Here is an 11158-nt window from a genome sequence, read left to right on the forward strand (position 1 = left end):
CGAGACCATCCTGGCTAACACCGTGAAACCCCGTCTCTACTAAAAAATACAAAAAACTAGCCGGGCGAGGTGGCGGACACCTGTAGTCCCAGCTACTCGGGAGGCTGAGGCAGGAGAATGGCGTAAACCCGGGAGGCGGAGCTTGCAGTGAGCTGAGATCCGGCCACTGCACTCCAGCCTGGGCGACAGAGCGAGACTCCGTCTCAAAAAAAAAAAAAAAAAAAAAAGAAAGTGTATCTCTAACTTTGTAATAAAAAAAACAACAACAGAACTCACTTTAGAAATTTGCTTTATGATTAACACTGCAATTAAATTTCCTTCATAGTTAACACTACTAGAACACAATATAAAGTTGCTGAGGCCAAAGACAAATTATGTGAAAATTCCACTCAGTTTTAAAACTTTGAAGATAAGCAATTATTTTTCAAAAGTGGATCAAAAGCTGGATAAATGTCTCTACTCAGGCAGCTAAAAGAAATCTCCAAATTAAAATTTCCGGCCGGGCTCAGTGGCTCAAGCCTGTAATCTCAGCACTTTGGGAGGCCCAGACGGGCGGATCACGAGGTCAGGAGATCGAGATCATCCTGGCTAACACGGTGAAACCCCGTCTCTACTAAAAAATACAAAAAACTAGCCGGGCGAGGTGACGGGCGCCTGGGGTCCCAGCTACTCCGGAGGCTGAGGCAGGAGAATGGCGTAAACCCGGGAGGCGGAGCTTGCAGTGAGCTGAGATCAGGCCACTGCACTCCAGCCCGGGCGACAGAGCAAGACTCCGTCTCAAAAATAAAAAAATAAAAATAAATAAATAAATAAATAAATAAAATTTCCAAAAAGAACTTCCTAGTAGTCTCTCCCATGGTCTTCTTCCTTTCAACAAAGGGCGACTCCATTTTCCCTGGTGCTCAAGCCAAAAACCCTGGAACCATCCTTAGCCCTTCTCTTTCTCTAGCACTCCAACCCATCAATAAATCCCACTGGCTCTGTCTTCAAAATATATCAATGGTTACCTTGGGGGAAAGTAGGCAGGTACTCCCTGGCAATGGTCTATGTCTTGATCCACGCAGGGAATATATGGGTGTGTGTATACATATATATGTGTAAAACTCTACTGAGATTATTGCACTTTGCATATTTTACTATATGTTATACCTCAATAAAAACACACCCATAAGTGTGTATATATGGGTGTGTGTAAAGTATATAGAATCCCACCCCTTTCACTGCTTTTACTACATCATGCTCATCCACACCACCATCATCTCTAGCATCAACACCTGAATTATTGCAATAGCCTGCTAACATCTCCCTGCCTCTGCTCTTGCCCTCCTTCACCCAACCTCTTACCTACCAAGCAGCCACAGCAACTCTGTAAAAACAAAAGTCAGATTACCCCTTAACTCAAAACTCTCCAATGACTTTTATTTAGAATAAAAGTCAAGAAATAAAAGAAATATTTAGAATAAATGTTTTATTTAGAAAAAAATCAAAGTTCTTGCAATAACCTACAGGGCTTCTCCTACTATTCTCCTCTCTGCTTGCTCCACTTTTTCTTACTGAAGTAGGTAGAAGAATTTTAAAACTGGATGGGTTAGACGAAAAACCTCATGCCTACCCAAATAATCTATATTCTCAAATAGTTGATCTATCCACTACCTCCAAAAAAAATAATAATTACCTGTCCCAATAGTTTCATGTAATTCATAATATTTGAGAAGTTCATCATAATCTTTCATAGTCCTCTTGCAAGCTTATTTAGAATTAGAAAAAGAACCTAGAAGACAGAGAGTACATAATCAATAAAGGAAGTAATACTCGATCATCTCCTCCATTCTTATAACTGCAAATCTAAATATGTCTTATGCATATACATGATACTGAAAAAACTGATTATTGGCCATATGAAAAAAAGGATTCCTATCTCACACCATATATAAAAATGAATTCCGGCCGGGCGCGGTGGCTCAAGCCTGTAATCCCAGCACTTTGGGAGGCCGAGACGGGCAGATCACGAGGTCAGGAGATCGAGACCATCCTGGCTAACACGGTGAAACCCCGTCTCTACTAAAAAATACAAAAAACTAGCCGGGCAAGGTGGCGGGCGCCTGTAGTCCCAGCTACTCGGGAGGCTGAGGCAGGAGAATGGCGTGAACCCAGGAGGCGGAGCTTGCAGTGAGCTGAATTGAGATCCGGCCACTGCACTCCAGCCTGGGCGACAGAGCAAGACTCTGTCTCAAAAAAAAAAAAAAATGAATTCCAGATAAAGACTTAAAAAGTATGAAACATAAACCTTTAAAACTTTTTAAAGAATATTGTCATTATTTCAGGATAGGAGAGGATCACTTAAATAAAGTACCAATAAGAATGAAAACAAGTAATATATTAAACAACATTAAAATTAAGAACTTCAGCTGGGCACAGTGGCGCATGTGTTGTCAGCCACTAAGGAGGATTGCTTGAGCACAGGAGTTCGAGGCCAGCGTGGGCAACATAGCAAGACCATGTCTCTAAAAAGAATAAAAATAAAAATAAATTCTTCTATACATACAAAGACACCATCAAAAAAAGAAAACCATAAATGTGAGAAGATACTTGCAACAAATATAATAGTGGATGTACACAGAAAATACATAAACTCTGACAAAACAGTAAGAAAAACTCAGCAGCAAAATAAGCAAATGATACAAAAAACTTTTCTCGGCCAGGCATGGTGGCTCACGCCTGTAATCCCAGCACTTTGGGAGGCCAAGGCGGGCAGATCATGAGGTCATGAGTTCGAGACCAGCCTGGCCAACATGGTGAAACCCCATCTCTACCAAAGATACAAAAAATTAGCCAGGCGTGGTAGCGTTCACCTGTAATTCCAGCTACTTGGGAGGCTGACACAGGAGAATCGCTTGAACCCGGGAGGTGGAGGTTGCAGTGAGCCGAGATTGTAGCCTGGGCAAAGGGGCGAGACTTTGTCTCAAAAACAAAAAAAAAAAAAATTTCTCAAAGAAACACAAATGGCCAATAAAAACATGAAAAGGGGAGTCTCTGAGCCTACTCTGGCTTGGGAGGCTGCCTGAAGAAAAAATAATTAAAAAAAAAAAGACATGAAGCTGGGCGAGGTGGCTCACACCTCTAATCCCAGCACTTTGGGAGGCTGAGGCAGGTAGATTACCTGAGCTCAGGGTTCGAGACCAGCCTGGCCAACATGGCAAAACCTGTCTCTAGTACAAATACAAAAATTAGCCGGGTATGGTGGCAGAAGCCATCTTAGCTACTTGGGAGGCTGAAGCAGGAGAACTGCTTGAACCTGGGAGGCAGAGGTTGCAATAAGCTGAGATCACGCCATTGCACTCCAGCCTGGGCAACAAGAGTAAAACTCCATCTCAAAAAAAAAAAAAAGCCCGGGCAAAGTGGCTCACGCCTGTAATCCCAGCACTTCAGGAGGCCAAGGTGGGTAGATCACAAGGTCCGGAAAAGAAGACTATCCTGGCTAACATGGTGAAACCCCATCTCTACTAAAACTACAAAAAATTAGCCAGGCATGGTGGCACGCACCTGCAGTCTCAGCTACTCGGGAGATTGAGGCAGGAGAATCAATTGAGCCCAGGAGGCAGAGGTTGCAGTGAGCCAAGATCACACCACTGCACTCCAGCCTGGGTGACAGAGCAAGACTCTCTCTCAAAAAAAAAAAAAACATGAAAAAATTATCAGTATTATCAGGAAAACCCAAATTAAGAACCCAGTCATACACAATTTTAATATGAATATGATGTATTTTATTATTATGCTTCACAACTTATGTTGGTTATATATACAGTTAAGTATACATCAAATAATATATAAAAATTAGTTGTAAAAAAACTTAGGTAGATCTTATTGATTTTGTCTCCCTGAGTTTTAAAATCAAGTAATTTATTTTTTAAAAAACCATAGACATGAGTAGGGCCCTGTTATGCACATTAATAAACAAAGTCATACTCATACCATCTCTGTCTTACTTGTGGAAAATATCCTCTTGGTTGACTTTTAGAGATCAGCAGTGTATCTGGAAGAACTGCAAATGCAGTCCTAGAAAACTCTTGAATTTGCTTTTACTCATTCATTTATTCATACAGATGTTTACTGAGCACCTATGATATGCCAAACCTGCCCTTGGCACTAGGGTTGTAATGGAGAAGAAATGTGATTCTGCCCTCATGGAGTGTATATTCTAGTAGAGAAGACAAAAGGCAAATAAGTAGACAACAAATTAACAATTATAATTTATAGGCCAGGTGTGGAGGCTCACATCTATAATCCCAGCACTTCAGGAGGCCGGAGTGGGCGGATCCCGAAGTCAGGAGTTCAAGACCAACCTGGCCAACATATTAAAAACCGGTTTCTACTAAAAAATACAAAAATTAGCCAGGCCTTGTGGTGTGCGCCTGCAATCCCAGCTACTCGGGAGGTTGAGGCAGGAGAATTGCTTGAACCCGGGAGGCAGAGTTTGCAGTGAGCCAAGATCACACCATTGCACTCCAGCCTGGGCAACAAAGCAAGACTCTGTCTCAAAAAATAATTATTATTATTATCTATAATAAACACTGAAATAAAAATAAGCAACAGTGGTTTCTGAGAAGGTAACATTTAAGCCAAGCTCTAATTCAAAGGATGAGAATTGAGAAAATCAGCCCTGCCAGTAATCAGACTGTGATATTCCTATCAAAACTTGAACAATGGTTTCAATAGAATCTGAACATGACCATGTAAACAATGTTTCCATTCAAGGCTATTAAAATAAAGATCCTTTATTTGGCTGACTTCATTCTCTTCAATGACATCCTCAGCCCCACCTCATTATTCCCTCATTCTGTCCCTTTCAACTCACACTGAGACTACCCAAAATTCTCAAGAGTATGGTTTCTCTCGCTGCAGCAAGCTAAACACATCTAATGATTTTTACTACAGATGTGGTCTTTGGGCTGTAGGCCTTAACAGTCATAGCCCACAAAGAATTAGAGGGAGAATATTCCAGAAAGAGGGAATTTAGGTGCAAAGATCCTAGAGGAAGTAAAAGTTGACAGGTACTGAACTGAGACGGCTTTTAAAGGTAACAGGTGATGGAAATGCAGATCTGGAGCTGGGACAATTGGTTAGGCGAAGGAAAAAAAAAAACATTGGATCTCTATCTCACACCATACAAAATCAATAATAGTTGTAAAGACTTAAAAGTAAAAGACAAATCTCTGAAATGTTGAAAACATAGACAGCTAAGGTCTTACCCATACCAAACCTACAGCTAGGAGTGGCAAAAGGAAGAAGCATAAAGATAGCTGGGCATGGTGGCTTGTGTCTGTAATCCCAGCACTTTGGGAGGCTGAGACAGGCGGATCACCTGAGGTCAGGAGTTCAAGACCAACCTGACCAACATGGAGAAACCCCGTCTCTACTAAAAAAATACAAAAAACTAGCCGGGCGAGGTGGCGGGCGCCTGTAGTCCCAGCTACTCGGGAGGCTGAGGCAGGAGAATGGTGTAAACCCGGGAGGCGGAGCTTGCAGTGAGCTGAGATCCGGCCACTGCACTCCAGCCTGGGCGACAGAGCGAGACTCCGTCTCAAAAAAAAAAAAAAAAAAAAAATTAGCCAGGTGTGGTGGCCCATGCCTGTAATCCCAGCTACTAGGGAGGCTGAGGCAGGAGAATCACTCGAACCCGGGAGGCAGAGGTTGCGGTGAGCCAAGATCATGCCGTTGCACCCCAGCCTGGGTAACAAGCTAAACTGTGTCTCAAATAAATAAATAAATATAATAAAAATTAAAAATTAAAAACTAGGCTGGGCGCGGTGGCTCACGCCTGTAATCCCAGCACTTTGGGAGGCTGAGGCAGGCGGATCACAAGGTCAGAAGATCGGGACCATCCTGGCTAACATGGTGAAACCTCATCTCTACTAAAAATACAAAAAATTAGCAGGGCGTGGTAGCGGGTGACTGTAGTCCCAGCTGCTTGGGAGCCTGAGGCAGGAGAATGGCGTGAACCCAGGAGGCGGAGCTTGCAGTGAGGTGAGATCACACCACTGCACTCCAGCCTGGGCAACAGAGCGAGACTCTGTCTCAAAAAAAAAAAATTAAAAACTAGTCAAGGTCAGTCACATGCCACCACTCCTGGCTAGTTTGTTTGTTTGTTTGAGATGGAGTCTCACTCTGTTGCCCAGGCTGGAGTGCAGTGGTGCGATCTCAGCTCACTGCAACCTCCACCTCCCGAGTTCAAGCGATTTTCCTGCCTCAGTCTCCCGAGTAGCTGGGACTACAGGTAAACACCACCACACCCGGCTAATTTTTGTATTTTTAGTAGCAACGGCGTTTCACCACGTTGGCCAGGCTAGTCTCAAACTCCTGATCTTAGGTGATCCACTCTCCTTGGCCTCCCAAAGTGCTGGGATTACAGATGTGAGCTACCGTGCTGGCCAAGCATGACTGTTTAAGCCTCAAATTGATGAGTGGCAGGTGCCACAGAAACTACCTTCAAATTCTGTGTTCTTTACCCTGTTCTTATCCAGAAATGAGTGACTAGCATGTTACTAAGCCTTAATAATGGCCATGAATTTGGAAGACCTAGAGTATGAGTTCAACCTCAGAAGTGGGGTAAGCTTATAAAGGAAGACAGAGTAATAAGAGAAGGCCCTTCATACAATGATGAGTAGTCTTCTTAAATTGAGGTGGAGAAAAATCTGAATGAAGTTATCAAAACCCCAAGAGCCACAAAGGACATTTTAAAAATATCATTTTTCAATGCCTGAAACACTGATTCCATGAATCATTTTACTTGGAGAGAAAAGGAAAATTATTATCAGCAAGTAAAAAGCTGGCGGGGCACAGTGGCTCCCGCCTGTAATCCTAGCACTTTGGGAGGCTAAGGCAGGTGGATCAACTGAGGTAAGGAGTTCAAGACCAACCTGACCAACATACAGAAATCCTGTCTCTACTAAAAATACAAAAATTAGCCAGGCATGGTGGTGCACACCTGTAATCCCAGCTACTCGGGAGGCTGAGGAAGGAGAATTGCTTGAACCCAGGAGGTAGAAGTTGCAGTGAGTCGCAATCACGCCACTGCACTCTAGCCTGCACAACAGGAGTGAGACTCCATCTCAAAAAAAAAAAAATTCGTCAATGAATAGAAAACTAGAGCAGAAGCTTTAGAAGGAGAAATATCAAAACTCAAGAAAAAAATTAAATCGGCTTTAAAAAACAGGGTTCAGTCTTCAATATCAAAGCAGAAACAGCACACAAAAAGATAACATGCAAAAAGACATTCTGATAAAATAAATAATATTAAGCCATTTCCTAGGAAGAGATCACGCTAGACCCAACTTAATAAGTAGGTTGAAAATTTAACCTAACAAAATCTGCGCGAACAGGGTAGGCAAACATTAGAAGCAGCAAGGTCAGATCCCAGTGCTAAGGGAAAACTGTTGATAGCAATCAAACATTCTGCTTCCACTGAAGTAGAAAAAGTTACTCATGGCAAAGAGATACCACAGAGGACAAATTTATTCTCACTGGGCACCTGAAGGCACAGGATTAAATACTTTAAATAGCAACACTAATTCAGAAATATTTTAAAGGGCATTTGTCAGTGGGGCAAATGTGGGGATAAACTGGAACCTCATCCTAAAAACAAACAGGAACCATAGGACTAAAAAATTCCAAAAGGCAACAAAAACAGTAAAAGTACAGAGGTCAACCTAAGTCTCAGAAATCTCTGGAATCCTGACACAGGAGAAGAAAAAGAGCAGGAGAATGGAAATGGAGAAACACTGGGCTATAAATCTGAATGCACATGTCTACATTCCATGCAAAGGACTGGACTATTTCAAATTGTCACTCAGAAAGAGAAAGCAATTTTTAAGATGTTGGAATTCACTTCCCAAATTAGGGATTTAAGAGTGTCATAATTAACTTAATAGACTTCTCCCTAAAGGGTTATAAACATCCCAGTCATGGCCTCTGGAAAACTACCAGAGATGGGCTAGCTGTCCATTTAACAAGTAAGGTAAGAGTGAAGCCATGTGCTTTTTTTTTTTCTTTCTTTCTTTCTTTCTTCCATTTTCTCTATGTACGCCCTTCTCTCAAATTACACCATGTCTTTGGATGAGTAATACCAATGTGGGCCTAGATTATATCTACTGAATCCAGGGAATATCGTTGATGCTATACAAGAAAACTGGTGCTTACATTACAAATTGCTACACTAATCGCAGATTATACTTGATTTGTAAATCTTTGTGAATGTGGAGCTGGTTCTAAATATTCGTATGTGCCCTGTTTATCCTCTAGAGTTTATTAATACAGAATACAGAAGAGCCTTGTGAACAGAGTTACCCAACTTTGTAGCTGCTGAAGGAGGTATATTATCAGTCAATGTGGAAGACAGTCTCTCAACTGTGAATAATGAAGAAGGAAATTAGACCCCAGTCAGACACCTGAGTGCCCTTCTGGGCTTGACTAAATAGATAGAAGAATTGGGGTATATGTAACTGGTTTTTTTTGAGACGGAGTCTCTGTTGCCCAGGATGGAGTGCAGTAGTGTAATAATCTCGGCTCACTGCAACCTCCACCCTCCGAGTTCAAGCAATTCTTCTGCCTCAGCCTCCCGAGTAGCTAGGATTACAGGTGTGTGCCACCACACCCGGCTAATTTTTTGTATTTTTAGTAGAGACAGGGTTCCACCATCTTAGCCAGGCTGGTCTTGAACTCCTGACCTCATGATCCACCCACCTCGGCCTCCCAAAGTGCTGGGATTACAGGTGTGAGCCACCGTGCCCGGCCTATAATTGGGGTCTTTAAACTTCTCTGAAGAGCAAGGAATTGGGATAACGAGAAGACGTTTATGGTTAAATTTTAAAGGATAGCAACAAATCGGGGGCATTTTTTAACAGTATTATTTGGGCTAGTCTATTACTTGCCACATAATACATTTACCTTATCCTCAGAGCTTGGAAAGACACTGATGCTGAGGATAATTTCAAAGAGGAAGTAGAATACAGAATGATTTTTTGGGTTTGTTTGTCTGTTTATTTGCTTGATACAGGGTCTCGTTCTGTCACCTAGGCTGGAGTGCAGTAGCTTGATCTCGGCTCACCGCAACCTGTGCCTCCTCCTGGGTTCCAGTGATTCTCGTGCCTCAGCCTCCGAAGTCGCTGGGATTACAGGCATGCGCCACCATGCCCGGCTAATTTGTGTGTGTGTGCGTATGTGTGTGTTTTTAGTAGAGACGGGGTTTCGCCATGTTGGCCAGGCTGGTCTAGAACTCCTGGCCTCCAGTGATCCGCCCGCCTCGGCCTCCCCAAGTGCTGGGATTACAGGCGTGAGCCACCACGCCGGGCTCAGAATGGTTTATAATGTGGCCTTGCAACACATTTAATTAGCATCCTGCCCTGCTCCCTTGCAAAGGCTTCTGGGAACACCAACCATGAGGCACTCATTGGGATGGATTCGCCCATCTAGTTGGTCCACAGTAGTTACACAGAAAGGGCAGATCCTCTGGCAAAACAAGCCCACGAAGGCCCAGTAAGGGCTTTTCTGACTTTTCTGATTTTCTAATTTCTCCCAGACTCCATGGGAAACAGAAACCAAAATATAAACCAAAGTTAGGAACACTGGCCTCTAAGCAACAATCCAGGCTCCTGATACTCACCTCATTCCACTAACGAAGGAGAAATACCAAAGGTAATTAACTCGCCCTAAGTACTAGGGGCCTAATCCCTCTCTTGGGCAGCCTTTCCTGAGTATACCCCTTCCAACTCCCCCAACCCTACACCAGGTTTCTTGGTGGGAGCAATCCTGCTGCTCCTATTACTGATACAGCATTCGGTGCAAATTCCCCTTTTAGGCCGGGCACGGTGACTCACGCCTGTAATCCCAGCACTTTGGGAGGCCAAGGTGGGCGAATCACTTGAGGACACGAGTTCGAGACCAGCCTGGCCAACGTGGTGAAACCCCCTCTCTACTAAAACTACAAAAATGAGCAGGGCGTGGTGGCGCATGCCTGTAATCCCAGCTACTCGGGAGGCTGAGGCAGGAGAATCGCTTGAACCCGAGAGGCGGAGGTTGCAGTGAGCCGAGATCGTGCCATTGCACTCCAGCCTGGACAACAAGAGTTAAACTCCATCTCGAAGAAAAAGAAAAAAAAATCCCCTTTTAGTGTGAGCCTCTGAACCACTACTTTGGGGAGATGATAGGAGAGGATAGATTTGGACTCTGAAAAGGTAGTGATAACACATCTCCTTTTTTACTGGACTGCCCCAGGAAACTGAGTTGTACAAACAGAAAAAACTCGAAACTGTTCTGTGAACTTTTTTAGCGGAGAAGAGTCACGGAAACTGGAAATGGGAATTCACATCTATCGCAGCCTCCTAGGTGGCAAACGCTTGGCCTCAACACTTCAATAACCCTGTTAAGTAGACATGGTCATTATCCCCACTTACGGAGGAGGAAAACGCGGGTTGGAAAGGTTAAATATCTTATCCAGGGAACAGAGCTGGTAAAGCGCGGGGCTCCAATGAAATCTCCAGTCTCCCGAGAGCCAGGAGCAAACTGGGCTTGGGCCGCTGCGCCCCGCACAGCCCAGACTCCAGCCCTCACCTGTGACTCCGGCGGGCAGGCGGGAAAACTGACCTGAGGGACGGAGGGCACGGCGGGACGGCGCCCGACAGAAGGACAGGGGCGCGCTGTCCTGACAGAAGCGGCTGGTGCAGCGTTCCTAGGAATCTTTTCGATCGCCGGGTTGTGGCCGCTTCCGCCCGCCAAGGGAATCAAATCTCCCGGGCCGGAAGGGGCGGGGCGGGGCGTGGCCGGGGCGCGCGCGGCACCGGATCCCAGGGAAGCGGACGCGCACGGCAGGCGGGGGCGCGCACAGTGCGGGGAGGTTCTCACCGGGGCAACGGTACGGGGTAGCTGTGCAGCCCTGAAAGGGATGGCCGGGAGGTCCACTTGGCTGCGAGGGGTGACTTGAGGCCTTGGTCTTAGGGGTGACTTGAGGCCTTGGTCTTGCCCCGGAGGGCACGTGATGATTTTCCGTGTGGCGTGGATATGTCAAGTCTCCACATAACCCAACTTTCTTACGTTCTCTTCCTAAAATTGACGTGCCCTCTGGCAGTCACAGTTCTCATTTTCGTTCTCCCTTGCCCACTGGCCG

General features: G+C 44.6%; 1 protein-coding gene across 2 annotated transcripts in view; it reads right to left on the reverse strand.

The window, feature by feature from the left end:
- Nucleotides 1-10780, reverse strand: part of MELK (maternal embryonic leucine zipper kinase) — a 106597-nt gene extending 95817 nt beyond the window's left edge. For both annotated transcript variants that reach the window (XM_033238085.1, XM_033238084.1), the window contains exons 1-2: nucleotides 10639-10780; nucleotides 1676-1771 (exon numbers count right to left, since the gene is read on the reverse strand). In XM_033238085.1, coding sequence (XP_033093976.1) covers nucleotides 1676-1733 — 58 coding nt within the window. In that variant the 5' untranslated portion in view covers nucleotides 1734-1771; nucleotides 10639-10780. The remainder of the gene's footprint in view (nucleotides 1-1675; nucleotides 1772-10638) is intronic.
- Nucleotides 10781-11158: the final 378 nt, after the last annotated feature.

This window comes from Trachypithecus francoisi, unplaced genomic scaffold (assembly GCF_009764315.1).
Source record: "Trachypithecus francoisi isolate TF-2019V2 unplaced genomic scaffold, Tfra_2.0 Lachesis_group16, whole genome shotgun sequence".
In the NCBI taxonomy this organism is placed as follows: domain Eukaryota; kingdom Metazoa; phylum Chordata; class Mammalia; order Primates; family Cercopithecidae; genus Trachypithecus; species Trachypithecus francoisi.